Here is a 19,924-nt window from a genome sequence, read left to right as displayed (position 1 = left end):
TGCACTCACAAGCTATTTCACACACACTTTGGCGCAAACACACACACTTTGGCGCAAGTACACACACACACACACACACACACACACACACACACACACACACACACACACACACACTCTCTCTCTGACAGTCTGGTATGTAGCTCTATTCCATCATGCTGTGCTAAGCACTCTGTCACTCTGACAGTCTCGTTTTATTTGATGATAGGAGAGTACGACCTTGCCTATCTCACATGGTTAGTCACCGATCTACAAGCGCACACACACATACACAAACAATTTACAGTCATGACTTGAGCTGAAGTTTGATATGTGGTTGTAGTGGCAGCAGGGAGTAGAACAAGGCCCTGTAGAAAGGTATTCTCTATGGGCCTGCATCTACAGCAATTCATTCTAGCATTTTTATGGGCCTTCCTCACATAGGAGCCCTGTGTACTCAGTCCCATTTCCCCCCAAAGTCCGACACCCAAATGGCAGTGCAATATAAAGTGGGCATAATTGGATGAGTGCATATTAACTTTTCCATGCTTCTTCTTATTTTGCACTTTTACAATTCTTATTTTGTAGAAGCATTAAAAGGTAGCACTAGAGTTAAAAGTTCAGAACAGTAGAAATAGCAGACAAATACATTTGCATGTGTATGCGGCCAAAGATTGCTACATTAGCAGAGCCATTTATCATTGTTATTGAAAAATGTAGACATTTTTACACCTTTATAACATTTTCACACATTCAAGGGAGGAAGCCTTAAAATGTCCATCCTAAGTAGTTTTAAAATATCCATGAAAATGATGTCAACAAGACAGCATTACATCCACATGCTGCAAGAAGATGGCAGATTTAAAAAAATAAAAATAAATGCACTTCACCTTGCCTGACATGAAAGAGGCAGACATTAATTTCATAACTGTTCATTGTACAGATCAATTCCTGAAAACTTTTGGACGGATTCTAAAATCAGCCCCTGGATGCATCATAACCTATAAAAACAAGAGTTGTGATAGATTTATGTAGCTGAAATTTCAAACTGTTTAAATGTTATAAGGCCTTAGTTCTCTATTACAGTTTTTTTCGATTGCTAAACGACAGTGGGCACAACTGGAGTCACAAGTGCAAAACACTAACTACAGTCTGCACAGGAGCAGTTCATGTGGACCAAACTCCACTTCATTTTTCATTGCTTGAACACAGTTTTCAAAACTCTACACACTTATCCCATGACTTTAACCACAACGTGCACAAAACTGTAGATTTACAGCACTTTGTTCAAATGCTAACACACTGCTGTCAAAACTGTTAATCACACATTCAAAACAGAATGGATTTCAGTCTGGTGCCTATCAAACACTGCTGAGTGGAATTTTAGCTGAAAGCCTAAGTAGGTGTCTTGTTTTAGATTAGTTAGTGAACATATACGGTATTTATACAGAGAAAGCTCAGAGAGACTTTTTTTGTATACAAACACCAAATAAGAATGAAACAATTATACACTGTACCGTTTGAGAGAAACAGGTAAAAGAGCAAAGATACCAATATGTCCAGGTAAGATGTCTGAGGTTATGTACACAGCTATAAAAAAAGTGAAAAACACTATATCTTTACAATAGTAAAACTGTGTTCTTACGGTTTTTCAGAAAGTAATGGAGGTGAAAGCAATAGAAACACCACATTAATTAGTATTTAGAGATGATGCAGACATCCAATGTGAAGAAGAAAACTTGCCACATGATGCTGGAGAGAGGCAGTAGTAGTCACACATATTCTTTGTTACTGTTACGTATGTACCTTTAGTTTTTTTACCCAGTAATTCCATAAATTACTAGAGACAAAATACTATATTGAAGAAAACTGCTGATTTTCATTCCTTCTTGTTTACCTTACGTAAAAATTGGTATATTAAACAATCTATATCTTTTCCTTAAATAAACTATTGAGTAGTGTCAAGTCACTCAAATTGTTCAAACTGTAAAGATGAGACAGTTTGTAATTTCTGTATTGGTGTTTGATGCTAGAGTTTTTACTCTCAGTGTGTTCTGAGTGACAGTGTGTGTTATCTCAGTGAGGCTTGTGCATAGTGTTTGGCTGCACTGAGCCTGTTTTGAGACGTGTGTTAAGAGTTGTGTTGCTTTGAATGAGTCTTGCAGGAGATGTGAACTGTTTAGCTCAGGTGACTGTTGGTAGTGCAGACTGTAGTCAGAGTTTTGCACATGTGACTCCAGTTGTCGTTTAGCAATCGGAAAAAACTGTAAGAATGGCTCTTCTTTCCCAGAGGACTGCTACAGTATACTTCAGAACAAAGAGAAATAAATGGCTCTAACCAGTAAGATGGTGTGTGTGTGTGTGTGTGCGAGCGCTCACAGTAAAACACATCTAAACCACACTTCCAAATATAACTTCAAACAGCTCAGTGTCAATATTTGTTCACCTCGCTGTCTCTCGTTCCCAAAAGACACAGCGCTTCCAGTATACAGTCTCACTTAAACAACTAGGATTACTTTAGCAAGGCCAGACAACTGACAAATGTTTGATCAAGGAAAGAAATACACACCTAAAGAAACTCTCCGTATCTTTTGTCTGCCTACCTTTTAAGGATCCAAAATCCTAAAAAAAATATTATTACACGAAGACAAGAATGCATGATTTACAAAACCAAAACATCCAGGTCAGACATGGGCCACACGTAATGGAGAGAGTTTCTTGTTTTTGAGTTTGAAGCACAAAGACACTTGGTTTGCACATACAGAATGAGCTAGCTGTACGTTGCTAGATTTTAAGCCATCCCATCTTTATATCATCTCAGCATCGGCATATATATTAGATTTCCGTGATTTCGTTATGTTATGTGACCAGTTGTCACGGTAACAGACTTATTCATCTTCCTTTCAGCACTCTACCTGATGACATTCTCACTTAGATGTGACTAAGTAGTATTATGTTTTCTAAATGAAAAATAGAACATAAAAAAAAAATACAATGGACTGATTTCAAACAGGTCCACACGAAACCTGTGCTTAAGATCTCCTCGCTCTTCTGTGATAAAACTTTGATGAGACCTTTTTTGGATCGATACATGAGATTCCTAAGGCAGTACAACTGTAATCACAGCAGGTGCCCAGAAAAAAACTGTATAAGACCTCTTGTACGGCATGACTTTGATTTGAATGGAACCAATGTTACAGTTAGAAAGATTCATGCTCAGTGAGTTATTGAATACATTTCTAAAAGCAGACATAGTGAAAAGGCCTTCAGTTCCCTTCTGTTCCCCTGTTTTCATTTTCATCTTGATTATAACCCTGGTGAAAATGTAGAGACTTTTATTTTAGGTAGAGAGACATACAGTATAATGAGCTTTATGTGTCAACTGTAAAACGCGTGTGTGTGTGTGTGTGTGTGTGTGTGTGTGTGTGTGTGTGTTTTTTCCTCTGACTCACCGTCCAGCCTCCTCCATCTGTGGTCATGTCACAGTAGACCTGGAAGCCTGCGGGGTGGTGAACAGGAAACACTGAGTAGATGCCGTCCTCTCTTTGACCACTGGCGTACAGATCACCACAGTCACGGGGACGCGAGCCTAGGGAGAGGTGAAAGTAGGGAGACATGAAGTAAATTAGGTCCGATAAGGCTTGCAAAAGGGAAAGATTGCTTGGAGCTTAAAGTGAACTCTGTAATGAAGAGAAGATGAGGAAAAGATGAGATAACACTTGTCACACTGTCCTCTGTCTACAGCCAGGCAAAGAGAGGCACATAAGTACAGTAAACATGGAGGAGCAGAGCAGTTCTGGTTCTATGTTGTGAAGTCATCCTGTCAAAATGAGACCTCAGTGTTGGCTCACTCAATTATTTTCTTAGGATAGAAAGAGCAAGGTGAAGGCAGACAATTACTGTGTGGAGAGGGAAGACACACAGAAAAGATGGTGGGATTGATGGGGAGGGGTGAGAGATAACGCAACGGGCGGCGAAGATAACAACGTAGAAAAACACGCAAGTAGGTCGAAATGAAGACCGAAAGGCACAAGAGTGGAGCGCGGACCTGATGCCTTAGAGAAGGCACAGATACAGTATATAGCACAGCGATAGATTTGAGATAACACATGGACTCACAGGAAAAACAAGAAAGAAGTCATTATGGAAGTATGGCTTAGCGATTAGATATATACATTTAAGTGATACGACACAGATAAAGAGACAGGAAGAGTGGAGAGTATATAACAGACAGAGATGGAATTCAGGAAAAGTTAGTGCAGAGAAAAAGAGACAGCGACAGGGAGCTTGTAATGTATACAGCAGAGCAGAACAGCAGCACCCTTGTCTGTGACTAAGAAACCCGTTTTACACAGGGGACACAAAATCTATTCCCCAGGAAGCAGGAGAGGAACTCCGTGATAAGGACAATGTCATAGATTATGCATGCCAGCCTCCGTGGGGCCAAACCCCGAAGTTATAAACAGCCAGAAAAGGCCATACAAGGTTTTTTTTTTTTTTTTTTTTTTTACAGTCCCTACACGATATGGAATGTTTGGTCTCCCCGAAGATTTTCCATTTCTCAGTGTAAGCCTTGACTACTGATCTCCGACTTTCATTATCATCATCATCATCATCACACATGAATGGTAACATTTCCCAGTTCTTCTTTTCGTTACAGGGAACTGAAGCTGTCTGGGTTTCATGGGACATTAAAAAAGAGACTATCATCATTATTTAAGAATGTGGTCCTCTACCGTATAACAATGGCTTTCAAAGTTTTTCAGTTTAATGATCCCTTACTGCGGAGACTATTTTTTCTTCCAAGGACCCCCTTCATGATCGTACTGATACTCCAGGTCCACTTTAGCCTTGCAACTTTGTTCGCACATAAATTAACATAGATTTTTGGTCTGTTGTGGGCTAAAATATGTTCACATTCCAAACCTTTCTATTCCAGTGACAACATGTTACTTAGCTATCTAAAGTCTTAACAGTTTCTGGTCATAGTCCACCCTTTCTGTTGTCTGTTTTAACCATTGTGGACTTTATGCTGCCATTTATGTTTATCTTACTGTCAACAAAACCCATGAACAGAGCAAAGACAACAATGTGCATCTCTCTGAACTTCCTTCCTAAAGCACAGTAGTTTTGTAGCAAATGTGACTCAAACAGGAGGAAATAGTGCATTTATTGGATACAGAGACACCTGTTAGTAGGATTATATAATGTGTTAACAATTACAAAACCATGGAATATAACCAGATATTTTAAACTAGACATTCATTTCTTTTTCATTTTTAAAGATAATTTTTTGCCCATCTTAGCCTTTAATAGACAGGACAGCTGTAGACAGGAAAGGGGTAGAGAGAGGGGGGAAGATATGCAGCAAATGGCCGCAGGTCATACTTGAACCCTGAGCAACTGTGTCGAGGTGTCGAGGTGTCTCGACTGAGCCTCTGCATAAGGGCGCCTGCTCTACCAGGTGAGCTACCTATGCGCCCCTCGTCATTCATTTCTAATGATGTGTGTATAATTCGTGTGTATGTGTGCACATGCTGGTGCGTGTGTTAGCAGTAGGAAGGGACCGGTTCTGAATCTCATGTGTTTGCAACAAAACACTTTGCATAAACCCTTCAAAGTAAGTCGCTCCGACATCGCAGGCGCTGCATAGTAGGAACCGAACTCATTTAAATGCACCCTGCCCTCGCATTTCCAGCGAACACTGCTCATCTGTGGCAGCCATTATAGTTGTTCCCAAACATGCACATGTCTTGGAACTAACTTTCTATTTATATTTTGTCTCTTTTGTTTTAAAAAAGCAATTCTCGTAAAACTGAATAATTAATGTGGCAGCAAAAAAAAAATAATAAAGAAATCTACCAAATGTCAAGCTAATACTTGCACTTGCGTGCTTACTGCTGACAACAGAAATAGGCTTTAACTTGTTAACCTTTTCAGTAGTGAAAGCCACTGTGCAACATTACAGCAAAGTCAGGCAGCCCATGAACTGAAAAGTAGGACTTCTACGGTGGTTTCGTATAACTCAGAAACCCTGCTACAGTCAGAGCTGAGAAGGGCTTCATTGCTGTCAGGTTTGGATTCTTATAACTTAGAAAATCTGATATGCTCTTATGGGAATCCAATGCAAACAGTACAGAGATGAGTACTTCAAATACCCACAGGCACAGTGGGACAGACAGGCAGTCAAAGATATTCGTGGTTGTGCCCCAATCCTAAACACATACTGTATGCACACAGCCGTAAAGAGACTTTAAAAGACTTTAACAATTAAAAATTGTGCTGTTGAGTATATGTGCATAGTTTTTTTTTTTATATATATTTATTCATCTATTGTGCCTTATAAGAATTTGATAGACTTAATCTCAAAGATGTGCTTACAAAGAATCTTGCACAGTAAACCTTGAACAGAATTTGTGAAGGGCTATCCATGGTGCTGAACCTTGGTGCTGGTTGGTCAATTATTCTGAATGTTGTGCAGCTTTATTCCTGACATTTACATAGCTTTAGGATATCTATGTTTCAAATAGGTCAATGTGAAGCACTTTGTGGACATTTACATGAAACATACCAGAATTTCCAGTGGCAATCAATTATAAATGTAATAGCAAAATAGTTATTATAGGCTACATGGGATCCAATTTCTTAAGTATTTATTTTAATTAGCTCCTGGCTCTATATAAAAAGCAAAATCTACAAATTGAGCCACACAGGGGAGAATAACAGCTATGTTCCCTTAATATTAGGCTGTTATTTTCTCCTCTCTTGCCTGTACAGAAGACAGTATAATGTAAAGGACAGGAGTGGTTATATTTGCTTTCAAATTAAATGCTTCTTTCCGTATGCTGTCGTCTTGCAGAAATGCACACAATTCTTACATAAAAAGATAGATAAAGTAAACAAGGATATATTTATTCTCCTAATTTCTCCCTTATCAGTGTCACAAAGAATAGTATTTCCAAGCCTTCAGCAAGCGTATCCCACAGTCCAGTGTGCGGTTGCTGAATCTGCTTTTTACGATAGCTAATGAATAGGTCTGCATATTTCAGTAACCCCATATCCCCAAAAAGACAAAATGCTTTTTTTTCCCATCCCAATAATTTATGCACATTTTATTTTGTTAAAAAAAAAACTATAACTCATTGGTTGGTTTAGTAAACTTCTTTCATATACATTTGTTAAAAATTGTTAATAATGAGCTGTCAGAAAAAGCTGACTGAACTGGACACTTCTTTCCTGGAGTGTCGGTATGAAATAACGACAACAGGCGCAGCCTAAATGAGCCGTACTCCAGCAGTGGCAACGGCGCAGATGTAATCATCATTACAACCTTATACTGGCTGCTGACTTTACCCTGTAATTTTTACAGGAATAGATTTTGAAAATACACATAGCTCATACATAATCATCCCTTATTATGAACACTTTACCAGACTTTTTCCCTATTAACATAATAAAACAAACGCATGTATAATCTAATACAAACAAAACAAAACAGTGATGTTACAGTATGTGATGCTGTCATGGGGCCGAGCCGTGGGGACATGGCTTGGGAACCAGAGGGTCGTCGGTTCAAGTCCCCAAGAACAGAGTGTGGACTAGTAGCTGGAGAGGTGCCATTTTGCCTCCTGGGAGTTGATGAAGTGCCCTTAAGCAAGGTACCAAACTAGCCCCCTACTCGGGACATCGCTGCATACATAACGTATAGTTCCGGTTTGTGCATATGTGTATTTGGGCCGGTGAGTGTGAATATACGTATATAACAACAGAGTGAACAACCCTTGCAGGATTAATAAAGAACCTAACGTATAATAGCTACCTGCTGTTGCATCATATTGTGAGTTGTTCTTGTAATTGTGTTCTGCTCATACAATGTGCATACAGCTCATAAATTAATTAATGATTGCCTTCGCAATGGGAAACTATGTTTCCGTCTCTGTTATCATTAATATAGAGCCAGAAGACAACAAATTAAAATAAAGCTCGAAGAAATTACTCCACAATTGAGTTTTAATACCTGCTGTGAAATAACAATTCTGCTAACATCTAAGGAACAATCGCTCTACCAATTAATTTATAGTCTATTGCCACCCACGATTCTGGTATGTTTCAAGTAATGTTTACTGATTGCTTCAGAAAATCCTGTTAAGGCATGACAATTCTGGTATTCAATTCAATTCAGGCGTAGAACTGTGTGAAGCAGAAGACTGAACCGCCAGTGAAAAAGTTCAGCACCATGGACAGAGCATCAACCGGTCACTCCACACTGGCCTATGAAAACCATGCATCTCAGCCAGTTTTTTAAGCTTTTTCAAATAATTTAGTAGTTTTTCTTTGAATAGTTTATTTAGCTTAAGGAGATTTTTCAACCCATAAAGGACCACTTAATTTGTCAGTTTATCTAAAAAAATTCAAAAATCATCAAAATTGGAGAGACGTGGTTTCCATTGGACAGAAACGCTATGTTCATTTTTGATGTAACGGTTTGGTTGGTCTTTATCTGACTTTAGGTAGACTTGAGATAAAATCGTGCATTACTAAAGTAATACTAATACAATTTATTTAATATAGAATACAATATTAGAGCATTAGATACATCTAAATTAAAAACCATAGTTCCATTTGAAAACGTGTCTATTGTCACACTTCTCAACCCAGAAGGTCCACTGATATTTAAAACAAGTGTAAAGTTACTCAAAAAAAAACATTTCAGATTAATGTTAAAAATCATCAACATCATCATCAGGCACAGGTAACAATTTTAGAACACAACAGCTGATAGCAGGTGTGCAAACTAATTGCTCAGTTACACCAATTAGGCTGATGATGTCACCGGCTTAAACGGTTTGTAAAATAGGATATTAATAAAACACCCAATGGGTCATGTGAAGCACAACAGTACATTCCTGTTCCCATCGTTCACATTCTCACGTGTTGAACACTCTCTCGTACTGTGCTATTATATGCTGAATACATGAGCAGCCTTCGCTCTGTGCTACTAGGCTACCTATGCACGGGAAATCCAACAGGGGAATGCAATCGGGTATACTGTGCCTGGTTAAAAGCCTTCCAATGGGATGATGCCTCTGGCCATTCTCTGCCTCTCAGCAGACATGCAAGTCATTTCTCATGTACAGTAAAAAATTCCACATCTCTACCAAGGCCAGCGTATAGTGTGGATGAGATGTGGCCCAGGGAAACATACGGATATCCCCAGGAGAGGTTGAGTTGAATGAATATGTGGCAAGATGGATGACAGCCCACACTGGAATATAATTTTACAGAATAGTGGAGTTGAGCTGACAGAGGATCGGAACACAGAGCAGAATACAGTGGCAGAAGGTCACACATTTAGGTAGCCAGTGAAGTATGAATAATATATACAGAGAGAGAGGGACAAATTGAATACCAGACGGACAAATCTACAAAGAAAGAGTCCAATCTTGCCAGACAGGTACAGATAGTCAAGCCACGCCTCATTTCTCTTACCATTGGCGCAGCCCTTGAAACGGGCCCCTCTGACTGGTGCCCTCTGCAAGTCGGCCTTGACACGCGCCTTCAGGCCCACGTTCTCCTTCTGCATGGCGTTAAGAGCATCACTCACTGAGTTCACTACCTTCACCATGTTGATTTGACTGTCTGACAGCAGCTGTAAAACACACACACATAGACACATTAGTTACATTTATTAAAACAAAATAATTTTACGAAGAACTACAAGCTGTGTGTGCTTTAATATTACTTCTGACCATTTCCCAAAGTATTTTTACAACCGTCCAGAGAGTGTCAGTGATTTCCTTTTATTTCCCTACATTATAAAAAAATTATCTATCAGACGTGTGAAACTTTCTTAAGAGTTATAATCCTTAAGATTTTGATTATATCAAACTCAATTTTTGATGCCATTTATAGCTGACATTTATTCGACTATAGCCATTAGATCCATAGTCCACAATGTCTGTGCTGGATTAAAATGGAAAACAATACATGCACATAAAATGTAATTTCTGTTTAACTTATGTAATGACATAATTTGAAAGAGCAGAACAGACAGTTTCTAGGCATTTAAAAGAGAAACATATTTGCAGGTAAAGTGATAAAAAGAAGACATATAAAGACATTTTCATCATGGCCAAACATCTAAGGAAATACATGGGCTGCTAGTCTTCTTCAGTTGTATTCCTGACAGTGTAGCTGCTCAAAGTATGTTTCTTGCCCCCAGTCATTTGGAACGGAAATCTGAGACTTGTATTGTTAAGAACTTCTTAACGTTATCACCAGTAAACACAGGTGTCGCCAAATCAACCAGAACGGAGAGTTTACGGATTATAGCCCTAAAATAAGCAACCCAAAGCATTCTTTTCCTTTGATTTTGTCAGAGTTACATCACATTTGCATAGTTGCACCTGCAAAGAGGGACTTAAGAAATTCGCCCTTGTGCTCAGGGATGATCCACCATCTGATATTTTAGAGTGCGGGGCCAAATCTTTATAATGTGAGAAGTCAACAAGTTCACTCGATTATCTCATTATGTCCATATTTACGTAATGTAAGTTTTTTGGATTGTGGCAGTAGCGCTTCTCAGCAACAAACTCAGATGTTGGAGCATCCTTGAACACACCAGCAAGGACAGTTTTCACAGTAGTTTCAACTGCATGACCATGAGATGACAATTTGACTTTGAAAAAAATAAGTTGGGGGGGGGGGGGAGTGCATATTGAAAATGAAAAACCAAAGGCTGCCTCAAGGGAGAGTAAGTCTATCTAAAAAGTTTTGGTTTGGTAGGCTACTTAATTTGTAGTTAATGGGCTAAATCATACAGTATATAACCACTGGAACAGTAAAGTCCTTTAGGGACCTTTAGAAAAACCAAAGTGCAAAGACTGCCATGTGTAGCAAAGACGCCACATGGTACCCTATCCCATAATGCACCCTGGTGAATGTTGTAAAATACAAAGGGCCCTGTGGGAAGGATGGTGATGAATGTATGTGCTAGGCCTTGCAGAGAGCAGGGTAACCTCCCTGATCTGCTGTGATCACTTTCTTACCTCCAGCCCTTTATACGCTGTTCATTGCCAAAAGGTCGTTTTCACATATTGCCCTAGTTGGCCACCACCTATGCGCAGCCAAATGTTGTGCCCCATATGTATACACACACACACACACACACACACACTATACCTTTGCAGGTATGAAACTTCCTTATGCTCACACATACCCACACACACTCTCTCTCTCTCTCTCTTTTCTTTCGTCTTCCTCCACCCTCTCTCATCCACATACACACACTCACAAACACACACAGACCTGCATTGCTGAAAGTCATATATACTGTACAGGGTTCAGGGTCTTCTATCAAAAAAAACCCTGGTTGCCTTTCCCTGCTCTCAATAACTATTGTATGCAACACACCTCTGAGGCACAACAAGCTGCACTGCAATCATATCACATGGGCACTGGGGCTTAACCCACACACACAGTCATAAACAACAACACCACCACCACCACATTTTAGGCACCCACATGCGAGTGCAAAGAAACCACACACACACACACACACACACACACACACACACACACACACACACACACACACACACACACACACACACACACACACACACACACACACACACACACACACACACACACACACACACACACACACACACACACACACACACACACACACACACACACACACACACAGACACACACACACACACACACACACACACACACACACACACACACACACACACACACACACACACACACACACACACACACACACACACACACACACACACACACACACACACACACGCTGTATCCAGCTAGGCAGGATACAGCTGAGAAAACTGGGCTAACTGCTTTGTCGTTTGTGTGGAGGGGACAAGCAAAGTGGCTGTATTTTACAGAAGATTTTATAAGGCTATAAACATTTTTGATAAATGAGTTTGCCTCCAAGTGTTGTGTACTTCGAGCGTTGTATTTTTTTCATTGTGTAAACGGCATGTTTGTTTTTTGTGTATGAGAGACAAAAGCAGATGAGTGTCTTCAGTCTTAATTTTAAGCCTTGACTGACACATCAATTAGGATCCTGATGTAATTAGCTCTCATTAGGCAGCCTTTCCATTGGCTCACAAAATCAGTCACACCACAGCACTTAACACAGGAAGCTTTGTTTGTTGCGAGTCAAGCTTTAAACACAATCCGTGTCAGACTCATGAAAGGCGTTGAATTACATTTTTTTTAAATGGAGGTCCTTTTTAAATCTCAACATGATTCACACAATAATGTGTAATGCACCTGCACTAAAATAAATAAATAAAACAAAATCAAGCTTTACTACTGTAGTTTAAATCCAGTTTTGTCCAATGCATCTAAAATTGACATTAATCATGATTGAATTATTTTGTCAAAACACACAACAGGTGGGCTTTTGTTGGCCTCAATCAGATATCCCATATGTCAGAGACAATTCCCTGTGGGTTAAAGTCACAGAACAGAGAGGAGTTGCAAAAAACGTAATTCAGTCACCATCTTCCAAATACCACATCTTCACCTCAAAGACAGCGGCTATCCAGTCAACTGGAGCCTGGATGTTCAAATGGGAGAAGTGAAGAGGAGCCCATCAAGAAGTCACCCACGCTTTGCTCCTAACTGGTGTAGCTCTTACAAGTTGAAAATAATTTAAACCCTCGAGCACATTTGAACGATTCCATGCCTTCGCTTATAAATCAAGGTAACCAATACGTTTGAAAATGTACTGAGAAAACCTCCAAAAACTGTACTTTGCTGGACACCTATCAATCAGTGCTGTGAGAGGACTGCTAAAACACACTTCATAATGATGCTCTGTGAATGCTGAATGATCTGGTTTTTTGTTCCTTCAGAAATCCCCCTTCAACTGAAAAGTTCCCAAGAATCTTACAGCACTGAGTATAATAACTTGTTTCGTAGTCACAATCTGAATATTGTAAAAAATACTTCACAGAGGCTCAAAGGAATCCTACTAGAGCTGGAACAATTAATCAAGTTTATTGTTCGATTAGTCCATCGACAAATAATGAATCTAAATTGTATGTAATTCATGTATTGTTTTAGTTATTTTCAAGCTAAATGATCCTGTTTCAAGTGTGAGTTATATCATTGTAAAGTGAATATTGTTGGGTTTTGGACTGTTGGTAAGCAAAGCAACCAAATGAGTCATCTTGCGCTCTGAGAACTAGTGATGGGTATTTTTCTTTCTTCATTATTTTTTGACAAAACTAATAATTTATGAATCAAGAAAATATCCAGCAGATTAATCAATAATGAAAATCTTCATAACTTGCAGCCCTGCATCCTACAAGAGCACAGATCCCGGACAGAAAAAAACCCTGCCAAATGCTAAGATACAAAAAATATATTCTAAAAATGATATATCAACATTAGATGTCCACAGGGTACAGCCACGCTGATTGTTAACCCCATCCTTTGTTACCGTGTTGCTCTTTGGCAGCCATGTAGCTCCAAGCCACCTTTTCCTCCCACGTCATGCATTTCAGAGAAATCTGGATATTTTTCATCTTTTGGCAACTTTGTTCATCTGACTCCACCTTCTCCTCAAGAGCAACTGTATGGCTAATTATTTTCGCTTTGTGTTGTTTGTCTGATGTAAATAAGCTACAGCTAGAGCTTTTTTTTCAAAGAAAAATGCACATTTAGAATCCAGAAAGTACACTAAGATACCTAGTACTTCATGTAAATACTTGTCTTAAGTTACTGTATGAAAGTGTCACAGAATGTGAATCTAACCTCTGCCTCACTGACTGTATTTATCTTGTTAAACAGAAACCATAAATCATAGACATACGAGGCCTCTGAAGCAAAGAAACAATGAATAAAGGATTATCCCGATGTTGGACAGAACATTAAAAGGGAATGTTTTCATAGAAATCTGATTCATATCACACAGAGTCTCTGGTCTTTGATAAGTGTGGTTTGGTCCATGTGTGGTTTGGGGGTAAAAGTCCACTAGCTATGCAATTAAAATCAGTATTAATGTAACAAAGTGGTGGGATAGCCCATTAATGTCTGTGTGTGCACTTGGCCATAAGTCTCTCTAAAGCGAGAGTCCATCATCAATATGTATATGTCAATATGTTTTCCATTTCTGTCACCCATGTGTGGTCAGAAATAAAACCATGTCAATCGTAAGATATGGTGGAGGGTGTGTGAGGATGTGGGGCTATTTTAATTCCAAAGGCCAAGGGAACTTTATCAGGATGCATAGTATCTAACCTGACTCCACTAGATGGATTGTTTCGCATTTGCTCGGTATATCCATCTGGGAACTTTCCGTTGGAGAACTTTTGGGAAGGGGCGAAATTACTGATACTGGTTAGCTGATTGGATGAACCATCTGTCTATCACCTATGTTATAGACGGACCAAATCAACCAATCAGATCAACGAAGCGTATGAAAATACAACCACAAGCCCGCCCCTGCTGCTGCAGGCAAAGCATAGCTCGTTAGCTCAGCATGCAAGCAACATGTCAGTAAGGATATTTGCCGTTTGTGTAACGAGAATTTAGGAATAAAAGACACCATTTCAGGTTCCCGGTCCATATTCCAAAAGAAGGATCCAAGAGAAAAAAAGCATTAGTGAGCGGCTACCGCTGCCCATAAATCCTGGTTAGCTGATTGGATAAACTATCTGTCTATCACCACCTAACCCGCCTCAAAACCAACGCTGATTGGCCCGGTCATTTGGCTAACGGCTCCAAATTTTCTCTACCTCAAGATGGCAGACTGATCTGCGAGTGGAAAATTGGAGCTCGCGAGATCAGGACGGTCTCACGAGGCTACATAGTATCCTGGATCCATGAAATAACTGGCCTTTAAAAATAAACATCTGCCTTCCTCTATGGGAATTTAACATAGGGGGAAGGAAGAACATTTATTTATTTACAATACATTATTCATTCACAAAAAAAATTGGTCTCCTTAAAAGGTTGGATTTTTCCTAATTTTTTTAATTAAGGCATTAAGATCAATTTCCAAAAGATGATTTTTTTATTCCTCTTTTTAGTCAACTTTAGCATGGGTATGAATACTTATGAGCAGCACTGTATATAAATAAATAAAATAAATAAATAATTGTACCACTTGATATTAGACATCCTGTTTAGTTTCCATAATACCATTATATTTAACAAAAACATTTCCAGAAATGTATATTGCACTGAAGTGGATATTGTTAAATGTTCTAGGGAAATGGCATTTTGTTTTTTATATTTTTTTTCTGTACATTTTGTGATTAGATATATATTTTTAAGTGCCTTTATACTAAAAATAGAACTATATTTACATTGTTCTGTGTTGTTCTGATGACAGAGGTTTGGACTGATTTGTATTGTTTTGAAGCTGTATCTTTAGAGCTTCACATTTGCTTAATTGAATTAGGTTTCCACATGTTATGACTTGTGAATGTGACTTTTTATCATTATGCACGCTTATTGAGGTTGTGAATTTATTCGTATAAACATCCCTGGCTGACATACTGCAACAAGCACTCTGAATTTAACTTTTTCAAGTCCTCAAACGACTTTGTGTTGAACAGAATGAACATCTTGAGGCAATATGGTTTTCTATTATAAAGCAGCATAGGCTCGCCCCTAGATTTTTACCAGAGGTTGTGGGTGTCACTTGCCCAAAACATTAATATTCCACAGGCACATAATTCGGTTTAAACTGTGACCTGTGGTTCAAGGAAATCAGTAAGTCATGCTCTTCTTTGCAGCCTTGCAGTTTTTTTTTGCAGTCAGACATTGTGCAAAACTGAACGTCAAGTCAGTTGAATATGTGAACTAGATTTCGGTATTCTAGCGCTTCTAATTTTATGCTGAAGGGGTGCATGAGTGCACGTCACAAAACCCCCAGGTAATGGGCATTATACGTGGTTGCCTACATTGCATGTGCAGGGCTGCCATTGCCGGTCAGAGTAAAAAAAAATACATTAACAACTTTAATGTAATTAATTCCCCTGACAAAAGTTTTCACTTGTTACAATGAGAAGGATCGGTGGAGATAGTAACCTGAGAGACATTGAGGAGACCGTAATGAGAACACTTCTTAAGATTTAAAGGTATGCACCACAGAAATGTGAGAAGAATGTTAGAGAGGAAGTACTTTGGGACTTGGGTAATTTGGATTTAGTGTTTAAAATTCTATTGAATTTACATAAACTGTGATCCTGAAGTTTGGCTCCCTTCGCTTCATTAGTTTTCTACAAGTGATGACTACAGAGAGGTGGTTTGGCAAGATAGCTGTGTGTGTGTGTGTGTGTGTGTGTGTGTGTGTGTGTGTGTGTTTATTCCTTTGATTTCTTTTTTTTTTTGAGAATTGCTTTTATTCAACTTAACTAAATGTAAACACATTCTGACAGTATTCAATCTGGCCCATGAAATCATAGCACAGACAGCACTAATGAAAGTACTCAATAATGCTGATTAAAGAAAAATATCAGGCGGATACGGTTGCTTAGTCACTTCAGGTTGTATCTCGAAATCAATGGCTATGTTGTTGCCATTTAGCATTTGTGAATCTGAAGGGGTCAAGCCATGAAGAGCCCCCGAATGTCTCAACTCCTAGGCCTCTAATATTCAGGGGTAACTTAAGGAGGAAGACATATACTGCCAGTAACATATGAGTTTTGACTTAGTGAAAACACTAGCACCTTGTTCATCACTCTGAAACCTAACCATCAGTTAAATGTTTTGTTAGCTTCAGGGTTCAAAATTAACTTCTTGTCCACCAAATAGCTAGTGAATGTTCAAATGTTACCAGCCCCTCAATAGATCACAATTGTTTTTGGCTGGTGAATGAAGCAAATCTACCAGCCACTTGCATATTTTACCAGCATTTGGCTGGTAAATGTTACAAATTTTGAACCCTGGTTAGTTTTCTAAATTGTACTGATCCCATCCGAGTGGTTTCTTTGAGTGCAAATGTGTACCTTTTCTATCTAAGGCTGCAAGCAGACACTGTGAAAAATGAATAGGTCGGTTTGTGAAAAATCAAAACACATCGCTCCTGAACCAACTGCAATCAGACTCTCCTGCTCATCTCCTCAGAGGCATGTGAAAGGGGTTCTCTCTATATGACAGGGTGAAACTGTTCTACAGGGGGCTGTGGTGCACTGCACACAGAGCCAATACCAACACTGGCACAGTCAGCTCTGTGTCATCGTATAAATCAGAAGTCCTGGCCACAGGTGGTCCATAGATCACACAGTCACACCATGGTGTCAGGCAGAAACTGCGGATGTGCACACCACATGCCTTGACTCCAAAAGAGAAAATCAATCACCCAGTGTCGGGGCTGCCAGCACCACCTCCACTTAGCCCTAGTGCCCACTACGCTGTGCCACCTACACCATATTAACAGCAGTAGGGACAGGGCCTCTCTCTGCCTCCACTGCACTGCCAATCAGCACCCATGGTTCCTTAGCCCACAGAGTCAACGCAAATCAATCCAGTGAGTTTTTGAGTGATTTCTAAACAATGTTGAACCCTGAGCTAAAGAGATCTGGCTTAAAGAAAGGATTGGCAGAAGCAGAATGCATTCAGTTGTTTGAGCTGTATGGCTGGGAGCTATGAAATCAATTCATTGCAGAACAGAGAGACTGAGCCTGATGGGCCACAATTAAAAGAGCATGTAGTGTGAAGATTTTCCACACACATTTAAGAAAATGCATCGTCAATAAATCGATGCAGACGGAGCGAAACTAAAGGGGGTCTAATCATGTTTCCGTCCAATGTGGAGTCTGTCTTGGACATCTAGGGAAACGTTATGCTTTCTTATTGAATTAATGTGTAAGTTGTTCCGTTTCTTGAATCGTGATGGGCATTTCTTCCCCTGTGACCTCATCTTCAAACACTAGACTGAGAGAGTTCTACTCAGTTGAACATGAAGCACATCTGCACTTTAATCAAGCCATTATTGAGCTTGTACAGTGTAAAAAGAGAAGAGAAAGTTGACATTGGATTAATGAATAATGGTGTTTTGATTTTGCAGTCAGCAAAAGGAAGGGACTTGTCTTCAGGTCTAATGAGCTGTCACACATCTCAAGGTGGTTTCACAATCAATACATATTGATAAGTGTTTCACAATCCAGTCCTTGAGCACCTCTGTACAGTACTTAACGTCATGAGAAGTGAGTCTTGCACACTGGATTCAGTTCATCGTTTTTTACTGCTCAACCAATTACCCTTATGTTCAATCATTTAAAAAAAACAAGAAAGAAAAACATGTTGTAATTTTTCTTCACAAAATATTTAGTTATGGCAAAAAGACTATTCTGCAAATTATTGGTACATGACTTTTTCCCTTTTCTCAAGCCTCAGTTCAGCATCTAAATATCTAGTAATCATGTGAGCACCATTCATGGCTATGTGCCAGAATGGGACAAAAATGGGAAATAATTAATGCTCAATATACCATCATTTAGAGCGCATGGCTTTTTTTAAACAGTCATAATTGAATATTACATTACACTATTTTATAATATATCAGGACAAGGATGCTAGGGCTTCTGAAAATTCAATAATTAACATATAGAATCTTTAAAAAAAAAACACCACCTTTGACCTGGGCGATTCTCTATGACCTTACGATAACATTGCATGTCCACTGTGTCTCTGTGTGTGGGTCTCACCTGTATGAGGCGTCCCTGCTCCGTCTGCAGTGTGTTGAGGTCTTGCCCCAGGCTGCCCTGCCCCCTGCGTAAGGATTCATAGTCCATTTTCAGTTGCCCCGCGTGGGCTGACAGCTTGGCCACCTCCTCAGCCAGACTGACAAGAAGAGCCCGATCCTGGCCTTTCACGGACTTCAGGTCAGAGTCGTGGTCGGTTAGTGAGTGGAGGAGTGACGTCTGCACACCCTCCAGGCGCAAAAAGTTACTGTTGTAGTCGGGACAGTTTGGGTCGATGAAGATGTTGATACGAGAGCCATCGCCTCTCTCAACGGTGACCAGGGCATTGGCTTCATCCTGATTGGTCGAGATGTGGGGTAGGCCATCAGACATTGGTGGGGCTTGGTAGTGATTCATAAAAAGGATGGTGCCAGTTACAGTGACAGCCAGCAAAACAGCCACAAAGAGCAGGATAGTGCAGAGCAGGTAGCTGCAGCTCATCCTCTGTAAGTAGGAAGGAAAGAGGGAAGGAAGAAGGAAGGGAAGAAAATAAGGAAGGAAAGAAGAAAAAAGGTAGGTGTTAGAACACAGTTGCTAGAACACCAAAGGTTATGGCAAAAAACCTGCCTTATTCAAAAAGAAATGAGTTTCATCCATCATTGGGGATATGTTGAATGCCAAGGGGGGTCAGTACTCGGCAATATAAACATATTCACATCTGTCCAAATGTAGTTTTGAATGATTTATGCGGCAACATAATGTGGATTCCTGCCAGTGCTCTCTCAAAATTCTCTAAAACTCCCTGTATGTCATCAGAATGGTGCAGCAGAGGGAGGAGACACCTCTAGTCAAGGCACTGATGTACCATCTTTCCATGTCAGAGACAGGAAAGAAAACTATACAAACCTGAAACAATAGTAGCCAGAAAGAGAAAGTAAAACAAAAGAGACTCAGACAGTCTATATAGTTTAAATGAATCAACAGAGAGTCGAATCCTCTTAGAGGGGAAAAAAAGGCAGACCTCTACCAGTAACACGGTCTCCATTAACTGGACAATACTGTAAAGACCTTTCCAACTTTTATGATCTGGCTCCCTTTTCCCACTCAGGTCAAAAGAACTAGCAATGGATAGGAGAGAGCATTATGGCCCCCCTATGCATGATTAACAATGCCTGGCTCCCCCATATCTTCCTCCAAATGAATCAACAACTGATCTCTTACCGATCTTTTTTTTCTGTACTGGAGAATGTTTTTCTGTGAAA

At 39.6% G+C, this 19,924-nt stretch overlaps 1 protein-coding gene across 1 annotated transcript in view; it reads right to left on the bottom strand.

Moving 5' to 3' along the window:
- The window catches only part of fibcd1b (fibrinogen C domain containing 1b), a 160,574-nt gene that overhangs the window by 54,559 nt on the left and 86,091 nt on the right, over positions 1-19,924 (bottom strand). The window contains exons 3-5 of the mRNA XM_028602102.1: positions 18,687-19,166; positions 9,469-9,628; positions 3,432-3,568 (exon numbers count right to left, since the gene is read on the bottom strand). Coding sequence (XP_028457903.1) covers positions 3,432-3,568; positions 9,469-9,628; positions 18,687-19,166 — 777 coding nt within the window. The remainder of the gene's footprint in view (positions 1-3,431; positions 3,569-9,468; positions 9,629-18,686; positions 19,167-19,924) is intronic.

This window comes from Perca flavescens, chromosome 16, assembly GCF_004354835.1.
Source record: "Perca flavescens isolate YP-PL-M2 chromosome 16, PFLA_1.0, whole genome shotgun sequence".
NCBI classification, from domain to species: Eukaryota; Metazoa; Chordata; class Actinopteri; order Perciformes; family Percidae; genus Perca; species Perca flavescens.
The sequence above is the reverse complement of the archived record's forward strand: the minus strand, read 5'-3'. Positions and strand labels throughout refer to the sequence as shown.